The sequence below is a fragment of the Nerophis ophidion genome, linkage group LG24 (assembly GCF_033978795.1).
Source record: "Nerophis ophidion isolate RoL-2023_Sa linkage group LG24, RoL_Noph_v1.0, whole genome shotgun sequence".
Classification (NCBI taxonomy): Eukaryota; Metazoa; Chordata; class Actinopteri; order Syngnathiformes; family Syngnathidae; genus Nerophis; species Nerophis ophidion.
In genome coordinates, this window is record NC_084634.1 from 36,045,398 (window position 1) to 36,068,955 (window position 23,558).

A 23,558-nucleotide genomic window follows, 5' to 3' on the forward strand; every position below is an offset into this window, starting at 1 on the left:
ATCTCGGCCTCTCGCCATCACGTCTCCACCTCGTCGCTGCCACCACAGCCCGGGGGGCAATAGACTACAGACTGTGGTGAAGTAGGCCGGCTTCGTCGCGTGTAGAAGTCTACAACTTTTGGTTGTGTTATCCACTCCATTTGCTGAAAGGCGATATACGATATATATCTCGATATTTTTTCCGTAAAGTATAAACAAAACAGTCCTAGTTATCCGAGATACTAAAATAATGACTTAACAAAGTCAAATTAATGACTTACTTTAAGTAAGCGTTTGCAATAAGCGTTTGGAAAGAGAGTTAAAAGTGGGTCCATATGCTCAACTCCATCCATCCATTTCCTACCACTTGTCCTTTTTTGGGTCTCTGCTTAATTTATTACAACATTTTGGAAGCCTGCAGTGGATTTTTATTATGCAAATGTTATATTTTTATCAACATGTAATAGCAGGGACCCTGCCATTCAAAACTAGACTGCTACATTACTAATGATTAATGTAACTATAGCTGAAAAATAGTACAAAAGCAATAGGAGAGACTATTCATTCCTGAACACCATGGAGTTCATGTCGGCTTTATGATGCACTTACATTATTATATCAACTATCACAGACACAAACTCTTCATTTAACATAATGTCCTTTTTTGCGGCTTCAACACAGCTAAATCAACACAGAATAAGCCAAGTGAAATAACATAGTTTATAACTGTAAGTCAATATTGCTTGTCTTTCTCTCAGACAAACAGGGCTTTGCTGTCCGTAACACACACACACACCGCACAGTGAGATAACGTTACGCTAAAAGCCAACTAGCCTTCACCTCAAGGACTGCGAGCGAGCTGAGCTGCCGCTTGTTTCTGGAACGTCAACGGGTTCATAAATGATAAATGGGTTGTACTTGTATAGCGCTTTTCTACCTTCAAGGTACTCAAAGCGCTTTGACACTACTTCCACATTTACCCATTCACACACACATTCACACACTGATGGAGGGAGTTGCCATGCAAGGCGCTAAGCAGCACCCATCAGGAGCAAGGGTGAAGTGTCTTGCTCAGGACACAACGGACATGATGAGGTTGGTACTAGGTGGGCATTGAACCAGGGACGCGCACGGCAACTCTCCCACTGTTCATAGTGTTGTTACTAATAGTTGACTGGAAGGTGTTTATTATCATTTGGGGAGAGTCCGCTGCCTTACCTACTAAAAACACCTTTCTGCTCGCTCCACGTTACATAAATGATAAATGGGTTGTACTTGTATAGCGCTTTTCTACCTTCAAGGTACTCAAAGCGCTTTGACACTACTTCCACATTTACCCATTCACACACACATTCACACACTGATGGAGGGAGCTGCCATGCAAGGCGTTAACCAGCACCCATCAGGAGCAAGGGTGAAGTGTCTTGCTCAGGACACAACGGACATGACGAGGTTGGTACTAGGTGGGGATTGAACCAGTGACCCTCGGGTTGCGCACGGCCACTCTTCCACTGCGCCACGCCGTCCCAGCGGTCTTAATATGCACTGCTGATTGGTTGTTTCCGATGGTTCTGTGGGTGGGACAATGCTGGGTGCTGGAGAGACATACTGACAGAGGCAGATGCAAAACTAAGCAGAGCAGCTTGTTAAGACCTTTTTTTTTTTGTTAAGACTTCAGTTTAGGCCGCTTTAACAACAAAGCGCTACTTGACTTAACCCCTTACCTCTGAATCAGTAGGAATGTGTGGTTGCCAGAGTTGGATTGCACACGTTCATCTCATAATCAAGCGGCACGTTTTGTCTTTAAAGCTTTTGCCTGCCAAAAAGCTCTGGGATTCTGACGAGCTGGCGAAGGATGGAAGGAAAGGAATGCTTCTTGGCGAGGAGTGGAGGGACAACGCATGGGGGCCATCACGTAAGTGGCATCAATTTCTGCATTCCCCTGTTAAAATGACAACTTTGGAAGTATGCTTTTTGAGTTTTAATACACAGTATAAGGGCTGGGCGATATTGCCTTTTTTTAATACCGCGATATTTTAGGTCATATCGTGATATACGATATATTTCTCGGTATTTTGGCTTAGCCTTGAATGAACACTGGATACATATAATCACAGCAGTATGATGATTCAATGTGTCTACATTAAAACTTTCTTGTTCATACTGCACTAATATATGCTACTTTTAAACTTTCATGCAGAGAGGGAAATTACAACTAAGTCAATTTACCAAAACTGTATTTATTAAAGTTATTAGCAGGTGACTTTCCTAATGATGCTACATATTAGCAGTAATGCTACTTTTGGTACCAACGCTTGTGTCCCACACAAGTTGTCTATTCGACACATTCCCGCTTGAAGCCGAACCACCGCCAGACGATGGGCCCGTGCTGTTTTTCTTTGGAATTAATTCTTCCTTTTATTTGTCACGAGATTCGCACCTTCTTTCTCTCGCAACAACCCGCTAGCATCACAGCTAACGTTAGCCACGCCTCTACCTCTCTGCTGAGCGAGGGCGTGTACGTATGTGACGTATGACGTGACGTATGTAAGAATGTGCGCCTGCTTGTCTGTGAGAAGGAAACACAGGAAAGAGCGGGAAGAGCCTGTAGTGTAATGCCCTCAACTAAAAACAACTGCGTGAGAACGTATACTCTAGGGGTCACCAACCTTTTTGAAACCAAGAGCTACTTCTTGGGTACTGATTAATGCAAAGGGCTACCAGTTTGATACACACTTAAATGAATTGCCAGAAATAGCCAATTTGCTCAATTTACCTTTAATAAATAAATCTATATATTTTTTTTTTAAAATGGGTATATCTGTCTGTCATTCGTCTTACATTTTTTTTCCTTTTACGGAAGGTTTTTTGTAGAGAATAAATGATGAAAAAAGCACTTAATTGAACAGTTTAAAAGAGGAGAAAACAGCAAAAAAAATGAAAATTACATTTTGAAACATAGTTTATCCTCAATTTCATCCATCCATCCATCCATCCATCTTCTTCCGCTTATCCGAGGTCGGGTCGCGGTGGCAACAGCCTAAGCAGGGAAACCCAGACTTGCCTCTCCCCAGCCACTTCGTCTAGCTCTTCCCCGGGGATCCCGAGGCGTTCCCAGGCCAGCCGGGAGACATAGTCTTCCCAACGTGTCCTGGGTCTTCCCCGTGGCCTCCTACCGGTTGGACGTGCCCTAAACACCTCCCTAGGGAGGCGTTCGGGTGGCATCCTGACCAGATGCCCGAACCACCTCATCTGGCTCCTCTCCATGTGAAGGAGCAGCGGCTTTACTTTGAGTTCCTCTCGGATGGCAGAGCTTCTCACCCTATCTCTAAGGGAGAGCCCCGCCACACGGCGGAGGAAACTCATTTCGGCCGCTTGTACCCGTGATCTTATCCTTTCGGTCACGACCCAAAGCTCATGACCATAGGTGAGGATGGGAACGTAGATCGACCGGTAAATTGAGAGCTTTGCCTTCCGGCTCAGCTCCTTCTTCACCACAACGGCTCGGTACAACGTCCGCATTATCCTCAATTTCGACTCTTTAAAATTCAAAATTCAACCCAAAAAAAAGAAGAGAAAAACTAGGTAATTGGAATCTTTTTGAAAAAAATTTAAAAGAATTTATGGAACATCATTAGTCATTTTTCCTGATTAAGATTCATTTTAGAATTTTGCTGACAGGTTTTAAATAGGTTAAATTCCAATCTGCACTTTGTTAGAATATATAACAAATTGGACCAAGCTATATTTCTAACAAAGACAAATCATTATTTCTTCTAGTTTTTCCAGAACAAAAATTTTAAAAGAAATTCAAAAGACTTTGAAATACGATTTAAATTTGATTCTAAAGATTTTCTAGATTTGCCAAAATAAAGTTTGTGAATTTTAATCATAATAAGATTGAATTAATATTTCATAAATATTCTTTGTCGAAAAAACAGAAGCTAAAATGAAAAATTAAATTAAAATGTATTTATTATTCTTTACAATAAAAAACATTGATTTAAATTGTCAGGAAAGAGAAGGAAGGAATTTAAAAGGTAAAAAGGTATATGTGTTTAAAAATCCTAAAATCATTTTTAAGGTCGTATTTTTTCTCTAAAATTGTCTTTTTGAAAGTTATAAGAAGCAAAGTAGAAAATAAATGAATTTATTTAAACAAGTGAAAACCAAGTCTTTAAAATATTTTCTTGGATTTTCAAATTCTATTTGAGTTTTGTCCCTCTTAGAATTAAAAATGTCGAGCAAAGGGAGACCAGCTTGCTAGTAAATAAATACAATTAAAAAAATAGAGGCAGCTCACTGGTAAGTGCTGCTATTTGAGCTATTTGTAGAACAGGCCAGCCGGCTACTCATCTGTTCTTTACGGGCTACCTGGTGCCCGCGGGCACTGCGTGGGTGACCCCTGGTCTACTTGAATATTACGATAGTTATTTTCTATATCGCACAAAGACAAAACCTGCGATTTATATTGTATATCGATATATCGCCCAGCCCTACACAGTATATTCTGTAGATAATTGAGCACAGCCTTTTTTCTTCAGACCATTCAGTGTCCCAGCCAATCATGGTCCAGCGGCGGCCAGGCCAGGGTTTTCACGGAAACGGCGATGCCAATTCCGTGCTCTCGCCCCGCTCCGAGGGCGGCGGCCTGGGTGTCAGCATGGTGGAGTACGTCCTGAGCTCGTCTCCCGGTGACAAAATGGACGCTCGTTACAGGAACGGTGGCTATGTGAGTCATCGTGCGCTCAGTAAAGTTAAATGTGAGTTAGTTGTCCTCCGCGTAGTGTTAGCTATCGCCCTATTGTGGAATCAGGGCGGGGGAGATGCCGACCAGGACGGGAGAGAGAAGATTGACGGCCAAGAGAAGGTGTCTCCCTTTGAGGAGGACAAGAGCCCAGAGATGAAGGTGGGAGACGAGAACGACCCCGCAAAAGCCAATGGAAGAAGTTTACTCAACGGCATGGACAGAGACTGCAAAGACTTCAAGTCTGTATCTTCAACTTTGTCAATTGACTTGAATTATTTACATTTTAATAATAAATCAGGATGCTTCATGTCTAAATGTGTGTGTCCCCACATCAGCCCAACTCCAGGAAGCCGCCAAGCTTCTCCCACTGAAGCGGTGGAGAGAATGGGCCCCAACCAGACAGGACTTGAGATGATGAGCCAGCACCATCATCATGTCCACCATGCCCTCCAGCAGCACAACCACATCCACAACAAGGGCCCCGTGGAGGACTTCCAGAACCAGGAGGCCCAGAACATGGGTGGCATGGAGCAACAAGCCGGCGTGGAATCCCTTCAGTTTGACTATGCAGGGAACCAGATTCAGGTGGACTCCTCCGGAACCCCGGTGGGATTGTTCGACTACAACTCTCAGCAGCAGGTGTGATCCACGGCGGTCTCTCAATCTACTCTTAAAGGCCTACTGAAATGAGATTTTCTTATTTAAACGGGGATAGCAGGCAGTGTTAATTTTGACAGCAAAATTTGATTTAGTTTTATTCATAGTCTTTTGACTAAAATGTAAATTAGTTTTAGTCATAATTTAGTTATTTAAATTGTTTTAGTTTTAGTCTAGTTTTAGTTGACGAAATATCATAAGATTATAGTCGACGATGGCACTCCACCCTTTTCCATCGGGTTGGGGAGGAGACCCTGCCCCAAGTGGAGGAGTTCAAGTACCTAGGAGTCTTGTTCACGAGTGAGGGAAGAGTGGATGGTGAGATCGACAGGCGGATCGGTGCGGCGTTTTCAGTAATGCGGACGTTGTACCGATCTGTTGTGGTGAAGAAGGAGCTGAGCCGGAAGGCAAAGCTTTCAATTTACTGGTCGATCTACGTTCCCATCCTCACCTATGGTCATGAGCTTTGGGTCATGACCGAAAGGATAAGATCACGGGTACAAGCGGCCGAAATGAGTTTCCTCCGCCGTGTGGCGGGGCTCTCCCTTAGAGATAGGGTGAGAAGCTCTGTCATCCGGGAGGAACTCAAAGTAAATCCGCTGCTCCTCCACATCGAGAGGAGCCAGATGAGGTGGTTCGGGCATCTGGTCAGGATGCCACCCGAACGCCTCCCGAGGGAGGTGTTTAGGGCACGTCCAACCGGTAGGAGGCCACGGGGAAGACCCAGGACACGTTGGGAAGACTATGTCTCCCGGCTGGCCTGGGAACGCCTCGGGATCCCCCGGGAAGAGCTAGACGAAGTGGCTGGGGAGAGGGAAGTCTGGGCTTCCCTGCTTAGGCTGCTGCCCCGGCGACCCGACCTCGGATAAGCGGAAGAAGATGGATGGATGGATGGATGGATATAGTCGACGAAAACTACAGTAGACTTAGTCGACTTAAGGGTAATATGTAGACTTTTCCTTCAATTTCTGAAAGTCATTACGTTCACCTAGACTAAATGAAACCTCTATGAATGTGTTAAGGAATGTTATGAATGTGTTAGGGAATGTAAAGGTACTGCAATTTATACACAGACACAGATTAACTTATTTGCAACAAACATTTATTGACCTGTAATACTGTAAAACCAGCAGTGCCATTTGTGCAAAAATAAATAAACATGTAGAAAAAGTGCATAGGCTATAATGCCATCAGGCCTGCTCCCTCCAAATCAGTGTAACTGAACTATTAAAAAGACGAAAAAATGGTTCAGCTCACTGTTAAATAGTCAGATTTCACTTCAAATCGCATCAGGATTTAAACCTATTAACAGGAAAGAAAAACATTCAAAAGTGCTATCAGTGGCAGGAACTGCAACCATTTCCATTATAACATTTTCAACTTCAAAATAACGAGCAAACGAATTAATAAATTGAGCTATACCATAGATAACAGAAAAACAAAAATCTGTACCATAAAATGTGCATACAAGCGTTGTTAGTAGACCACAGATTTATTTGGGCCGATTCATTGTAAGGAAAGCACTTCGTGCCAGCATGACCCTTGCTCTGTTGCACTTGCCTCTGGTGAGTTCACCTGTAAGGCTGAAAACCCTCTCTGCGAAAGCTTGAGAAGCTGGAATAGCCAATAAGTCTAAAGCGAAAGGTTTTAAACTGTGATAAAAAAGTGTCACAGCGGAAAAATCACCGATACAAGTCGTATTTTGATGAAAATCATGTCTCAAATTTAGTATTTCACGAGTAAGCTGTGTAATAAACGGGATAACGTCAGATGAGTTGTATGTTGTGGAAAATGCTTACCTGTGTGTGGATTTCGGGGTGATTCGAGTTTGTTGTGTTTTTCCCCGTAATCCTCGCGCTGCATTTCTTATACCGCGTCTTGTTATCTTTGACATCAAATATAAAATTTCCCCATATGTCCTCTCTCCTCTTCCTCCCCGGCGTTGACATGTTGTCTTCTGCAGCGCATTCAGTCTCAAACGCAAACTACGTTTACGTAACTTCCTCACCACGTCGCTCTGATTGGTTCTCTTCCCAACTCCTCCTGCCTTTTCCTAACGAAGAGACGATTGGATCTCGTCTCTGGCAGAGATTTTCGTCTCGTTTTTATTCGTTGACGAATATGTCAATACACCTCGTCATCGTCTTAATCCACGGAAATTATTTTTTATTTAGTTATTGTCTCGTTTTAGTCAGAAAAAAAAGGTCGTTGACAATAACAATGACGGAAATTTTTCGTCAACAAAATTAACACTGATAGCAGGTCCATTCTATGTGTCATACTTGATCATTTCGCGATATTCCCATATTTTTGCTGAAAGGATTTAGTAGAGCACATCGACGATAAAGTTCTCAACTTTTGGTCGCTAATAAAAAAGCCTTGCCTTTACCGGAAGTAGCAGACGATGTGCGCGTGACGTCACGGGTTGTAGGGCTCCTCACATTGTTTATAATCAAAGCCCCCAGCTCCAGCTAGAGCGATTCGGACCGAGAAAGCACAATTTCCCCATTATTTGAGCGAGGATGAAAGATTAGTGGATGAGGACATTTAGAGTGAAGGACTAGAAAAAGAAAAAAAAAGTTAAAAAAAAAAAAAGGCGATTGCAATGGGAGCGATTCAGATGTTATTAGACACATTTACAAGGATAATTCTGGGAAATCCCTTATCTGCCTATTGTGTTGCTAGTGTTTTAGTGAGTTAAATAGTACCTGAAAGTCGGAGGGGTGTGGCCACGGGTGTGTTGACGCCAGAGTCTCTGAGGTAAGTCACGACAGCTGCAGCAGGACAGAAGCTCCGCTGATCTCCGGTAAGAGCCGACTTATTACCACAATTTTCTCACCGAAAACTGCCGGTTGACATGTAGTCGGGATCCATGTTCACTTGACCGCTCTGATCCATAGTAAAGCTTCACCTCCGGGAATTTTAAACAAGGAAACACCGTGTGTTTGTGTGGCTAAAGGCTAAAAGCTTCCCACCTCCATCTTTCTACTTTGACTTCTCCATTATTAATTGAACAAATTGCAAAAGATTCAGCAACACAGATGTCCAGAATACTGTTTAATTATGCGATTAAAGCAGACTACTTACAGCTTGGATCAGGCTGGAAAATAATGTCCGCTACAACCCGAGACGTCAAATGCACGTGTCATCATACCACGAAGTTTTCAACACGACGCTTCGCGGGAAATGTAAAATTGCAATTTAGTAAACTAAAAAGGCCGTATTGGCATGTGTTGCAATGTTAATATTTCATCATTGATATATAAACTATCAGACTGCGTGGTCGGTAGTAGTGGCTTTCAGTAGGCCTTTAAGTGTGCAACAGGTTTTGAAATGCTTTGCTTTGTTTCCAGTTATTCCAGAGGTCCAATCCCCTGACTGTTCAGCAGCTCACAGCAGCCCAGCAGCAACAGTATGCTCTTGCAGCGGCTCAGCAGCAGCATCTTGGTAAGTGAGCTTGACACACTGCAAAAAGTCAGTGTTCAAAAACAAAAATGGGGTATTTTTTTTTTAACCAAGCAAAATTATCTGACAAAAGAACAAGAAAATTCGGCTTGTCAATCCTTTACAAAACAAGTAAAATTAGCGAACCTCAATAGACCCAAAAATACCTTTAAAATAATTATATTCTCACTAAGAACGAGTGCACATTTCTTGGTAGAAAAAAAAGAGACCTTTTCGTTAAATATGTAAAAAAAATATTCTTAAATTAAGTAAATGCTAGTGCTATTATCTTGACATAATGATATGCCGAGCGCATACCCAATGTTCAGAGGTGGGTAGAGTAGCCAGAAATTGTACTCAAGTAAGAGTACTGTTACTTTAGAGATTTATTACTCAAGTAAAAGTAAGGAGTAGTCACCCAAATATTTACTTGAGTAAAAGTATGTTGTGAAAAAACTACTCAAGTACTGAGTAACTGATGAGTAACCTGTTCGTTTCATGATTACGGCAACAAATAATGCACAAAAACATAAAAATAGCAATGAGCAAATTCAGAGCCAGGAATATCTCTTAAGCAACTAAAACAGTATTATATATTAAATAATAATACATTAAAATGAAAAAAATTAAGGCAAATTGAGCCACAATAACTTAACAGCACCATAGGCTCAGTAGGCATTGATTGATTGATTGATTGAAACTTTTATTTGTAGATTGCAGTACAGTACATTTTCCGTACAATTGACCACTAAATGGTAACACCCCAATAAGTTTTTCAACGTTAATCAATTACTTAATAAATGACCAAGTCGAGGTGATCTACCTCATATATACATATACATACACACATATCATATATATATATATATATATATATATATATATATATATATATATATATATATATATAAACATACCTTTATATATACAGTATATAATTTATATTTACTTATTTTGCCGTTTTTGTTCACGTTAAAGGTATTTTAATGAATATACATGCATGTTTAACATATAGATTTTGTTCACATGTTAAAGGTATTTTAATGAATATACATGCATGTTTAACATATAGATTTTGTTCACATGTTAAAGGTATTTTAATGAATATACATGCAAAAGGTATTTTAATGAATATACATGCATGTTTAACGATTCCTATCTTTAATAAAGACAAGAATATAAGTTGGTGTATTACCTGATTCTAATGACTTGCATTGATTGGAATCAGACAGTATAGTGCTGATAACGTCCCGGTTTTCAAATGGAGGAGGAAAAAAGTTCCTCTTTTCTGTCGAATACCACATGAAAGTCGTTGGTTTTTGGCATCTTATTTGTCCAGCTTCCATATTCCTTTTTATACACTTTACAAGAAATACATTGGCGGTAAACTCCGTAGCTTGCTAGCTTGTTTGCGCTGGCTTTCGGAGACTCTTATTTTGTTAGCGTATGCGCGATGGAGCGGCGCTCTTATTGTGAAGACAGGAACTGTGCGATCAGTCTTTAGCCTTTTGACGGGAAGTACGGTTGAAATAAAAAGTGTCTTTTTTCCTTTACTCTTTTGATTGATTGGTTGATTGATTGAAACTTGTATTAGTAGATTGCACAGTACAGTACATATTCCGTACAGTTGACCACTAAATGGTAACTCCCCCATAAGTTTTTCAACATGTCGGGTTCTACGTGTGACGGTCACGTGACCACCTGGCTCTGTTTGATTGGTCCAACGTCACCAGTGACTGCATGTGATTGGTGAAACGCAAGCATGCGTAGATTCTACTTTGAATGCGTGTCTGACAAAAACAAAACAAACAAAAGCGTGCATTAACAGATCGATAAAAAAAAAAGTAGCGAGTAGCGACCTGATTGCAGATAAATGAAGCGGAGTAAAAGTAGCGTTTCTTCTCTATAAATATACTCAAGTAAAAGTATGTTGCATAAAAACTACTCTTAGAAGTACAATTTATCCCAAAAGTTACTCAAGTAGATGTAACGGAGTAAATGTAGCGCGTTACTACCCACCTCTGCCAATGTTCCCTCTAATTTTTCATGTGTGTGAGCAAACGCAAAAACTCTTTGAGCATTCAGTGGAGCACGTGAGCAACATCAGACGTGCACACTGTGGCCACACCTGCAGCACACCTGTCCTAAACCTGACTAAATAACAAGTTACATTCCTTATTATTATAATCAAATGACAGCAATCACGGGCTTCACGGTGGCAGAGGGGTTAGTGCGTCCGCCTCACAATACGAAGGTCCTGCAGTCCTGGGTTCAAATCCAGGCTCGGGATCTTTCTGTGTGGAGTTTGCATGTTCTCCCCGTGAATGCGTGGGTTCCCTCCGGGTACTCCGGCTTCCTCCCACTTCCAAAGACATGCACCTGGGGATAGGTTGATTGGCAACACTAAATTGGCCCTAGTGTGTGAATGTGAGTGTGAATGTTGTTTGTCTATCTGTGTTGGCCCTGCGATGAGGTGGCGACTTTTTCCAGGGTGTACCCCGCCTTCCGCCCGATTGTAGCTGAGATAGGCGCCAGCGCCCCCCGTGACCCCAAAAGGGAATAAGCGGTAGAAAATGGACAGCAATCACTTCCATATGATCATTTATTGATGTAAGTGTTTTGGCCCACTTACAATGACAAGAACAACAAATATTGTTTTTCTTGAGCTGTATATTAGTATTGTAAGTCTGGGTGGGGTCCTGCTTTGGAAATCATTTGTACCCCTGTCTGATATCACATTTAGTTCCCATTAAAACATTCACATGTTGCACAAGGAGATGTAAGCACTAGGTCATGTGTACATTCCTGTAACTTTCCGTTTGTAAAATATATATATTTTTATTAGTATTTCTTTAATATAATAGCATTTATGAATTAAGATTTTTAATAAATGACAGTAGAATGAGCAGACATTTAATTGGTAAATCATAGTGTAATGACCTGGAATTACACATAATGTGCGTTGTTGGAAATGTCCGACTTTTTGTGTGGCTGTGAACGCAACACTGGCTCAGTGCCATATGTGCATGTGTTGGCACAAGTGAGAAAGAGCAAGCGGCTGCTGTTGAGATGACGGATGGCAAAGTTGATTTTGGTCTGCTTTGTACGGCAGAAAATGACCAGCTTTGCTAGATGGAAATTGTTTAGCGTTTATAAAGAGTTTTGCTCAACAAAGTGATCGATGGAATTCTTGTCCTCCTTAAAGTGTCTCAACAGATGTTACAATACTTGAACAGTGATGACGAAAACTGTTGTCTATGTGGCCTCTTGTAGTCAGTTACTTTGAAAATTGCTTTTTTTTTTTTTTTTTTGGATTTTGTGCACAGAATGCGTGAGCAGTGCGCAATTGCACAGGCGCGCACCTTAGAGGGAACGTTGCATACGCCACATATGTATATGCCCTTGCGGAGCAGAGAGGTGGCAGCATGGGTAACACTAGCTTTGATGCCAACGGAGCCGTGCGAGTGATAATACAAGAGAAAGAAGGTGCGAATCTAGTAACAAATGAAGGAAGAATTAATTCCCAAGAAAAACAGCAGGAGGTCCATTGTCTGCCGGTGGTTTGGATTCAAGTGGGAATATGTCGAACAGACCACTGTAATATGTTAGGTGTGGGACAAAAGCATTGCAAAAAAAAGTAGCGGTGCTGCTAATATGTAGCATCATTTGAAAAAGTCACCTACTAGAGCAATGGTTCTCAACCTGTTTTCAGTGATGTACCCCCTGTGAACCCATCCATCCATTTTCTACCGCTTATTCCCTTTTGGGGTCGCGGGGGGTGCTGGCGCCTATCTCAGCTACAATCGGGCGGAAGGCGGGGTACACCCTGGACAAGTCGCCACCTCATCGCAGGGCAAACACAGATAGACAGACAACATTCACATTCACACTCAAATTCACACACTAGGGCCAATTTAGTGTTGCCAATCAACCTATCCCCAGGTGCATGTTTTTGGAAGTGGGAGGAAGCCGGAGTACCCGGAGGGAACCCACGCATTCACGGGGAGAACATGCAAACTCCACACAGAAAGATCGCGAGCCTGGATTTGAACCCAGGACTGCAGGAACTTCGTATTGTGAGGCAGACGCACTAACGCATCTGCCACCGTGAAGCCCCCTTTACTATTTGGATAAAAAGATATAAAAATAACTAAAAACTTTTTGAAAAATAAACAAGTGATTCAATTATAAATAAATATTTCTACACATAGAAGTAATCATCAACTTAAAGTGCCCTCTTTGGGGATTGTAATAGAGATCCATCTGGATTCATGAACTTAATTCTAAACATTTCTTCACAAAAAAATAAATCAATATTCATGGAACATGTCCACAAAAAATCTAGCTGTCAACACTGAATATTGCACTGTTGCATTTCTTTTCACAGTTTATGAACTTACGTTCATATTTTGTTAAAGTATTATTCAATAAACATAATTTTAAAGGATTTTTGAATTGTTGCTATTTTTAGAATATTTGTAAAAAATCTCACGTACCCCTTGGCATACCTTCAAGTACCCTCAGGGGTACGCGTACCCCCATTTGAGAACCACTGTACTAGAGAATGAAGAGTGATTGCCTCAGCATTTTGATGGTGTGGGCATGTGGCACCGAATGGAGATGTTGACATGCGGAGTAATCACTCTTCATTCTCTAGTACAGATCAACAGATCAACAACTCTTCATTCTCTAGTACAGATCAACACCGTATGAAAAAAATAGTCAACAACAAAAGGAGATAACGTCCGCTGTCTCCAACCACATAGTGAAGGACGAACACTAATTGATTTCCTATTATGCAGCTCATTTTTATTTGACACATATTAAAATATCTTGTGTGACATCATGCACAAAAGTGCACTTTATTTGTTTTAAACTATTATAGTGGCGTTCTGTACAAAAGTGCAATTTCATTTAATGTTGTTTCGATATGTCACGTTAGTGACATCATGCACAAAAGCGCACTAATCTCTTGTTTTAAAATGTCTCTGACAATCTTGCAATTTCTGTTTTGAAATGATATGAATGTTTGTGCAACTGCTTAATAACTGTTTAATAAATAGTGTTTTGGTATTTACTCTGTCATATTTACAGCTTTTTTCTTTTGCTGCTGACTCTCAGCTAGTAGCACCAATCTGACTTTTCCATCCGGGGAGGGCTCTACGCCATTTCGGCTTTTTTACAGGCCGCTCCTCCTAGACACTTGGACAAATTCAAATACAATCATCATACTGCTGTGATTATATGCATCAAGTGTTCATTCAAGGCTAAGGCAAAATATGGAGATATATATATATGGTGTATCACAATAAGGCCTAAAAATATCGAGATATTAAAAAAAGGCCATATCGCCCAGCCCTACATTAAATGGATTGTATGCATTATTCTGCTCACTCAACGGACGCAATCCACTTTGCACACATTTAGTAGCTCAGCTTTGCGTGTATTAAGTTTGCATGTGTTTTAGTACACACAAACCTTTAGTAAATAAGGCCCTTGGTGTACATTTTGTCTTTTAAGCAAGGTTTATTTATGTATACTTCATAATTAAATCAACTTTGCTTTTTGTTTTTTTTACTTTGCTTAGCTGGCCTCGCTCCTGCATTTGTGCCAAACCCTTATATCATTAATGCTGCGCCCCCTGGAACTGATCCCTACACCGCAGCAGGCTTAGCAGCAGCGGCCACACTTGCAGGTGAGAGCACCTCTTTGTCATGCCGATGTATACTATACCTTTTTTTTCAAACCGCTACCACCAACCTCAACCTACTGTTTTATTTTACTACAGGGCCGACAGTGGTTCCACCACAATACTACGGCGTTCCTTGGGGTGTGTACCCAGCCAATCTGTTCCAGCAGCAGGCTGCGTCGTCTGCTAATCACTCGGCTAATCAGCAAGCATCCAATCAGGGACCAGGGCCGGGTCAACCTCAGGTAACATTGCTTATATCCTGTATAGGGGTAAAAGGGACCTATGATTATTTAATATCAATTTGTTGTAAACCAGATTATAAGTATTGGATATGCTTTGGTGTGAATTTTGCTCCACAGTCACTTTTTTAACATGTTTTTTGAGTCTGGCTGCAACATGTTCCATTGAAAGTAAATTAAAACTATCCCCAAAAGTATCATAATGTATCTTTTGAAAATTTACAGTCGTTCCTCGCCATATCACACCTCACCACGTCTCTGATTTTTGGGAGGTATTTTCTTAATGCATATTGTACAATTTTTTGGGGTCCAAAAGTAAGTACCATCAGGCAACAAAATGGCTAAATAAACTAAAATGATAAATATTACAGTAGTATTGTCCACCAGAGGAGACCAAACGAAGAAGAGTGCACTGTTCACTGGGGCGGTATAGCTCGGTTGGTAGAGTGGCCGAGCCAGCAACCTGAGGGTTGCAGGTTCGATTCCCGCTTCCGCCATCCTAGTTACTGCCGTTGTGTCCTTGGGCAAGACACTTTACCCACCTGCTCCCAGTGCCACCCACATTGGTTTAAATGTAACTTAGATATTGGGTTTGACTATGTAAAGCGCTTTGAGTCACTAGAGAAAAGCGCTATATAAATATAATTCAATTCAATTCAGTATTGTGGCCACTGATTGGCTCAGGCTCAGCAGCATTACTATGTTGGATTAATAGCGTGCAAAAGCAACTAAAGGATGTTGTTTACCAGGAAGTTTAACAGTGTTACATTGTTGAAATATACAGTACAGGCTAAAAGTTTGGACACACCTTCCTCATTCAATGCGTTTTCTTTATTTTCAAGACTATTAACATTGTAGATTGTCACTGACTGCATCAAAACTATGACACCTGTGAAGTGAAAACCCCTTAAGGAGAATACCTCTTAAAGCTCATCGACAGAATATCAAGAGTGTGCGAAAAAGTAATCAGAACAAAGGGTGGCTATTTTGAAGAAACTAGAATATAAAACAGGTTTTCAGTTATTTCACCTTTTTTCGTTAATTACATGACTCCACATGGTTTTGATGCCTTCAGTGACAATCTACAATGTAAATAGTCATGAAAATAAAGAAAACGCATTGAATGAGGAGAGGGCGTGTCCAAACTTTTGACCTGTACTGTACAACTTGAAATTGTCACTGATATTTATTCCTGACACAGTCGAAAATAAAGCTCTTGGACATTAGATTCACTTATTCCAGGGGTCGGGAACTTTTTTGGCTGAGAGAGCCAAAAAGCCAAATATTTTAAAACATATTTCCGTAAGAGCCATATAATATTTTTTTTAACACTAAACACAACTAAACACGTGCATTTTTAGGTAAGACCAACATTTCTAGAGTATAATAGGTCTCTTATTCTTTGTAATAACACTGTTATTCTGAAGCTAACTGTGGAGGGGGCGTGGCCTGCAGCGACAGGTGCGTAGATGGCACACCTGGGCCTTGTTATCTAATCACCTGTCGCTCTGTTATAAGCAGCAGCCAGGAGGAGAGACTGGGTTTGAGCTGGAAATACTATTGCTGGAAAGCAACTGAGAGACTTATTGAAAAATAAAACAATATTTTAACCCTGAAACAGGCTCTCATGTCGGTGCTTGGGGGTCTGAAGAACCCCCAGGAGGGCAAGCCCCACACTAACCAATAATAAATAAATAACTTCTTACCATTAACGCAACTTCTTGAACAGGTGCGGTAGAAAAACGGATGGATGGATTAAAAATGCATGAGAATGTTTTATATTTTGAACATTATTTTAAACACTGTGATTACAAGTGGAATTATTCATTACTTATCGTGTTAAGCAACGTAAGCTCAGATTTATCAGAGAGCCAGATGCAGTCATCAAAAGAGCCACATCTGGCTCTAGAGCCATAGGTTCCCTACCCCTGACTTATTCACAACATTAGGAACACCTGCACGCTGGATGATCAAGTCCCTCAGCAAAAAAAAAAAAAATGATGTCACTGCATGTTGCACATCGGTGTTAGTTTTGTCATCCTTAGGTTATATGGGAATAATCCTACCTTTTTTGTGTATTTTTTCATAGCCATAAGCAGAGGGGGAGAGGAGGTCCACTTCCCTCTGACTGAGAGCTTTATTTAACCCTCGTGAGGTGTTCGGGTCTGTTGGACCCGTTTTCATTTTTTATTAAAAGAAAAAATATACAAATAATGAAGTGAAGTGAATTATATTTATATAGCGCTTTTCTCAAGTGACTCAAAGCGCTTTACATAGCGACACCCAATATCTAAGTTACATTTAAACCAGTGTGGGTGGCACTGGGAGCAGGTGGGTAAAGTGTCTTGCCCAAGGACACAACGGCAGTAACTAGGATGGCACAAGCGGGAATCGAACCTGCAACCCTCAAGTTGCTAGTACGGCCACTCTACCAACCGAGCTAAACCGAGTTTAAAAAATAATGCATTTTTTAAACTGAGACTCACTTACTTTGGCTAATTTTTTGTGAAGAACATATATCCGAATACATATTTAATGACCATACACCCCTTTTACACATTTCTATTACATATAAGATACCCGGGTCCACTGGACTGGGGGCTAACAAAAGTGTGGAAATTGATGTTCTGTGTACCACACGCAAGCGCACACACACACACACTAGACAGGATGACAGGGTGTAGGAACACAGAACATCAGAGGGTCAAATGTGCGAGAAAATGAGAGCAGACAGTCTTGACAAAAAATGTTGCAACCTTGTGTGGGAACTGCACGTGCAGAAACACAAAAGAAGAATCCCTGTGGGATGCAGAAACTGGCAGAGAAATTTTCCGTGCAATGTTCATATTGTTGTTACTTAGCCAGCGTTTTTGGGTCTGATGGACCAGTTGCATTTTGTGGCTGAGTAACAACAATATGAACATTACACAAGGGTTAAAGTTAAATAAGTGCTTTTACCTCGCGGTGACAGGAGAGGCATCCAATACATGCATGAACATTATGATTTGACGCTTCGGCATTGTTCACCTCAAGTTTTTAACTTTGTAGCATAAGTCAGAAAAGACCAAATTCATCATAGGTCCCCTTTAAGTTTTGTTGCAGTCCCTGAATATGACATTGTCCTCAATGCGACCAGGTGATGCGCACAGGGAACAACCAGCGTCCTCTTACACCCGGTCAAGGCCAACAGAGCCAGCAGGAATCCTTGGCTGCTGCAAACACCGCATTGGCGTATACAGGAATGTCCGGTTTGTGTATGACTTCATATGACCATCGCAGGCAGTCTTGTTGCTGTCGTATTTTGCTGACCTATTAGTTCCATTATTGTTTCAGGTTATCAGGTGTTGGCCCCCGCTGCTTACTATGACCAGACAGGGGCTTTGGTGATGGGCCCAGGTGCCCGAACTGGCCTGAGCGGGCCAGTTCGTTTGGTCCAGACACCTCTCCTCATTAATCCTGCAGCAGCACAGGCGGGTAAGTACGTAGAGAGCTTAGCCAATACAGTTGGGGTCAGAAGTTTGCATTCACATTAGGGCAGTGGTTCGTAACCTCGTTGGAGGTACCGAACCCCACCACTTTCATATGGGCATTCCCACTGCCCTTCTTTAGTGAAAAATACCATTTATTTTTTTTTCAAATTCAAGGCAAAGTTATTTGTTTTTTTTTACTGGTGCACAAAATGAACCGTGCATTTACATCACCTTGTTCAAAGAACCAAAACGAACACAGTGCATGAACTCACAACAGGAAAATTAGAGGGAACATTGTTTGGGGGTATCCATAATACGCCGATAAGGAGAAGTTTGTATTTACACGACGAGTCGGGTGTGTCTTGACCTCCGCCGAAATCCTGAGGCCGACTCACCGAACCCCTAGTGCAGTGGTTCTCAACCTTTTTTCAGTGATGTACCCCCTGTGAACATTTTTTTTAATTCAATTACCCCCTAATCACAGCAAAGCATTTTTGGTTGAAAAAAAGAGATAAAGTAAAATACAGCACTATGTCATCAGTGTCTGATTTATTAAATTGTATAACAGTGCAAAATATTGCTCATTTGTAGTGGTCTTTCTTGAACTATTTGGAAAAAAAGATATAAAAATAACTAAAAACTTGTTGGAAAAAAAACAAGTGATTCAATTATAACTAAAGAGTTCTACACATAGAAGTAACCATCAACTTAAAGTCCTCTCTTTGGGGATTATAATAAAGATCCATCTGGATTCATGAAAGTGAAGTGAATTATATTTATATAGCGCTTTTCTCGAGTGACTCAAAGCGCTTTACATAGTGAAACCAAATATCTAAGTTACATTTAAACCAGTGTGGGTGGCACGGGGAGCAGCTGGGTAAAGTGTCTTGCCCAAGGACACAACGGCAGTGACTAGGATCGAACCTGCAACCCTCAAGTTGCTGGCACGGCCACTCTACCAACCGAGCTATTCCGCCCCTTGGCATACCTTCAAGTACCCCCATTTGCGAACCACTGCCCTAGGGTTCGATCGAACCCAGGTTAAGAACCACTGCACGATTTTGAGATAAACCGAATTGCAAGTTTTCTCTGTAAAATTGCGATTGCAAATAAATTTTGCAATTCTTAAATTTTAGACATATAAAGAGTGAAGTTACTTTTAGCCTGTCAGTCAACATATTCTTGTCTCCAGGTGCCACACATTAGAACAATATGCACTGATTTACTTAGAAAAATATTTTGACTTTATGAAGACAGATTCAGAGCTTTTGTCTACATCAGGCTTGGGCAAATATTATTACTCAAGGGCCCAAATTTAGAGAAAAAATTGTCTGGGGTGGGCGGTATGTCGGATTTTTACGAACACTAATACAAAACCTCACAATAATGTCTGATTGAAAGCTAAAAATGTTATGAGACACCGCCTTAAAAACGTAATAGAATTTGTTTTACTGAATGAGACACCCAGAGTGTACATGAAAATAAGGAATGTGGGATTTTACAATATTAATTATGACCGATAAAACACTGAAAATTGCAAATTATGAACGTCACACCCCCTCTCCATCGCCATATCTTACAATCAAGCAAAACGCAACAAAAATGCAACTAAGACAATGAAAAATGAACGCAAAGGGTAAAAAAAAAAACCCTACAATCTGATATATTACTAAGCTTTAGAACTTTGCTGTAAAAATCTCCTTCCGCGTTTCTCCCTGACACTCTGTGGAAATGCTCCCCACCTACACTGCTTGGTGCCTTGTCTGAGCTGCTATGACTTAGATGACCATAGTAACTAATTAGAGTACCATAATAACGAGTATATCATGCAAACACGCAGATTCCAACCATTGAAATACTTTGTATAGTTCAAGACTTACGGTCGTTAGAAAACATGACTGCACATTATAATGGCAGCTACAGTTTCCATCTTAAAGATCTAAAAACAATTATTTGGAAATTTCCGGCGGAGCAGATTCAAAAACTCAACGGGCCTGGTCTGGTCTACATCATGCTTTTAAACTGAAGAAGTAGTTGATACAAATTATACAGCGTGTATAGTTTAATGTAATCATATAATAATGCAAGTAACCATTTAAAAGGATACTTTTATTGATGGCGACTTTAACCTTCCTCTTGTGTTAGCTTTCTGTTACCATCTCTTATGTTAACGGATCGGTTTTGACCCATGTCTTAAATCAGCTGTAAAATACACTAAAAACAATTATCTATCATCCAATTTGTTTCTCAACTCTTGGTTACCTCGTTAGGCTTCCTTATCCTTGAAAATATTGGTTTTAATATTTTTGGTTTGGGCCATTGGGCCTTTTTTTGTCAGTATACCCCTCGATTTCAATTTTTAAAAATGGTAAAACGAACCTCAAGAGAACCATATAAATAAAAAAAAGGTTGTTGTGTTACCTAACTATTACTAAGGGGTATTAGAACACATCTCTTAAATAAATGTGTTTTATTTATTTTTTCATTTTAAGAATTTTAACTATAGTAACATCTATGGTGTTACGGGTCAATTTCGACCCATATATATTTACTTCAAGAAAAAGGCTAAAACGTATTTTTTTCAGCAACAGAAATCCAACATCAAACAAACAACAACCAACAACCAATCAAGCAAATGAAACCAAGAGAAATAGATTACTAGTTCCAAAACTAATAAAAAAACTAAATCAGAGTGGCAAAAAGTGACACTTTTAGTGTCCGTCTTTTGTTTGTTTTTGTACAGGATAACAAGGTAAAATGAGAATCCACTAAAGCTCACATGATTGGGAGAGGAGCTGGCTGTCAGTGTGTTCAGTTTTGGCTCTTATCATTGCTTTATCATCTTATTTTTATAACTGGGTCGAAACCGACCCTAACAACACCAAGGGCATAATTTCTACCAGAGCATTTTATAATTTAGTGAAAAAAATTTTAATGTTTTATTTTGTTGACAAAGAGGTTCCTGACAAAGTCAAAAAGCTTTGATGCAAAAAAATAAATGTATGTGGTGTTTTTATGCATTTAAAAACTAAAACGGGTCGGTGCCGACCCTAACACAAGACGAAGGTTAAGTTGATTGGCAACACTAATTTGGCCCTAGTGTGTGAATGTTGTCTGTCTATCTGTGATGGCCATGCGATGAGTTGGCGACTTGTCCAGGGTGTACACCACCTTCCGCCCGAATGCACCTGAGATAGGCTTCAGCACCCCCCGTCAACCCGAACGGGACAAGCGGTGGAAAATGGATGGATGTATTTTGCATTGTTTTATGCATGTTAAACTATGATCATTCTCTATAAAATGTGTTTTGTAGGGCTGTCAAAAACCATAACTAATGCGATTAATCACCAAAAATCATGTATGTACAAAGATTAATCACGCTGTTCATTTTAAATGTTCATGCTCCTTTACTGCGGATGGTTGGCACAATTTGTTATACTGTCAGTGATCAGGGCACACGTCAGTGTAAAGATGAGGGAAGAGACTCACTGGTGTGCCCGCTGGCAAATTCTACTTCAAAATAAACAAGATGGAACTCAAGATTAAATAGTTAGCAAGTTTTTTTGGGGGAAAATAAATGACGGGCATACAAGTAAAACATTATAAAATATTCCTGTGTACAAAATTTTGACAATAGACTTAGACAAACTTTAACGATTCTCAAGGGGAATATTTCCACACTGTAGCTCAGTTACAAAGGATGGAAAGGGTCAATTAAATGCACACAAGGGTGAAAACAGAAGGTATGAAGTGGACTAAAAATGTACCGTAGTAGCTATATAAAATGTAACATATATGTAATGCTTACATATTATATATACAGTATATAAAATATACCCATATATTATATTTTTATATATCATATCATCGGCGGTCACTTGAACGAGTATGACGATCCTCCGTGTAGGGGTGTATCCCTTTTATGTAGGATGCTTGTGCGTGACTTAGTTTAACATGGGGAGACTGTTACACAGACAGTCACCACACCATCCTTGACAGAATCGGGTCAGGGTCCAGTGGCATGGAGTCCAAGGCGACTGGGGACCCTTTTCTGCTGCAGCCTTCCTCCGCCATCGCAGCCGTCGTGGTTGTTCTTAAATCTACCGTCTTCCACCTGCTCCGCCGTTGAGGTCTTCACCGCATCCCTGGCTAGGGGGCAGTCAGGTACTAGGCCTTTGCCAAGGGCCACCTGGGGTAACAATAGTAAAGGGGTTAACCTCCTAGTGCCCCAAGACCCCCATATAGGAGCCTCCACTGCCGGATGCACTTTAACAACAGGCCCAGGACACATATAAGATATACAATACATAACAAATCCCAATTACCACGTGCAATATTACAGTATATGTAACAGCTGCAGCAAAAAAAAATACATTTGCATCAAATATTGGGGCCTTGTTTAAGTTAGTTTAAATTATGCAAGGGAGTTGTAACTAGAGATGTCCAATAATGGCTTTTTTGCCAATATTCTGATATTGTCCAACTCTTAATTACTGATTCCGATATCAACCGATACAGCTATATCCAGTCGTGGAATTAACACATAAGTATGCCTAATTTTGTTGTGATGCCCCTCTGGATGCATTAAACAATGTAACAAGGTTTTCCAAAATAAATCAACTCAAGTTATGGAAAAAAATGGCAACATGGCACTGCCATATTTATTATTGAAGTGCATTTTTTTTTTTTAACATGCCTCAAAAAAGCAGCTTGGAATTTGGGACATCCTCTCGCTGAGAGAGCATGAGGAGGTTGAGGTGGGCGGGGTTGGCGATAGGGAGTATCGGGTGGGGTGTATATTGTAGCGTTCCGGAAGAGTTAGTGCTGCAAGGGTTTCTGGGTATTTGTTCTGTTGTCTTTATGTTGTGTTACGGTGCGGGTGTTCTCCCGAAATGTGTTTTTCATTATTGTTTGCTGTGGGTTCACAGTGTGGCGCATATTTGTAACAGTGTTAAAGTTGTTTATACGGCCACCCTCAGTGTGACCTGTATGGCTGTTGACCAAGTATGCATTGCATTCACTTGTGCGTGTTAAAAGCTGTAGATATTATGTGACTTGGCCGGCACGCAAAGGCAATGCCTTTTAAAGGACGTCCGTGTACCACTCTGTACAGCGGCGTTTAAATAAGTCAGAAATTTGACTTTTTGAAACCGATACCGATAATTTCCAGTATTACATTTTAAAGCATTTATCGGCCGATAGTATCGGCAGTCCGATATTATCTGACATCTCTAGTTCTAACCTATGATTAATCTAAATTCAAAAGTGTGATTGGTCTTACTTGAAAAATTAATGATTTAACAGCATTAGTTTTTTTGTTAATATTT

General features: G+C 40.6%; 1 protein-coding gene across 1 annotated transcript in view; it reads left to right on the forward strand.

The window, feature by feature from the left end:
* The window catches only part of LOC133542207 (apolipoprotein B-100-like), a 149,992-nt gene that overhangs the window by 80,208 nt on the left and 46,226 nt on the right, over positions 1-23,558 (forward strand). Inside the window, exons 34-42 of the mRNA XM_061886103.1 lie at positions 1,789-1,894; positions 4,524-4,711; positions 4,796-4,968; positions 5,065-5,368; positions 8,740-8,833; positions 14,418-14,525; positions 14,619-14,764; positions 17,898-18,009; positions 18,095-18,235. Of these exons, the coding sequence (XP_061742087.1) occupies positions 1,789-1,894; positions 4,524-4,711; positions 4,796-4,968; positions 5,065-5,368; positions 8,740-8,833; positions 14,418-14,525; positions 14,619-14,764; positions 17,898-18,009; positions 18,095-18,235 (1,372 nt within the window). The remainder of the gene's footprint in view (positions 1-1,788; positions 1,895-4,523; positions 4,712-4,795; positions 4,969-5,064; positions 5,369-8,739; positions 8,834-14,417; positions 14,526-14,618; positions 14,765-17,897; positions 18,010-18,094; positions 18,236-23,558) is intronic.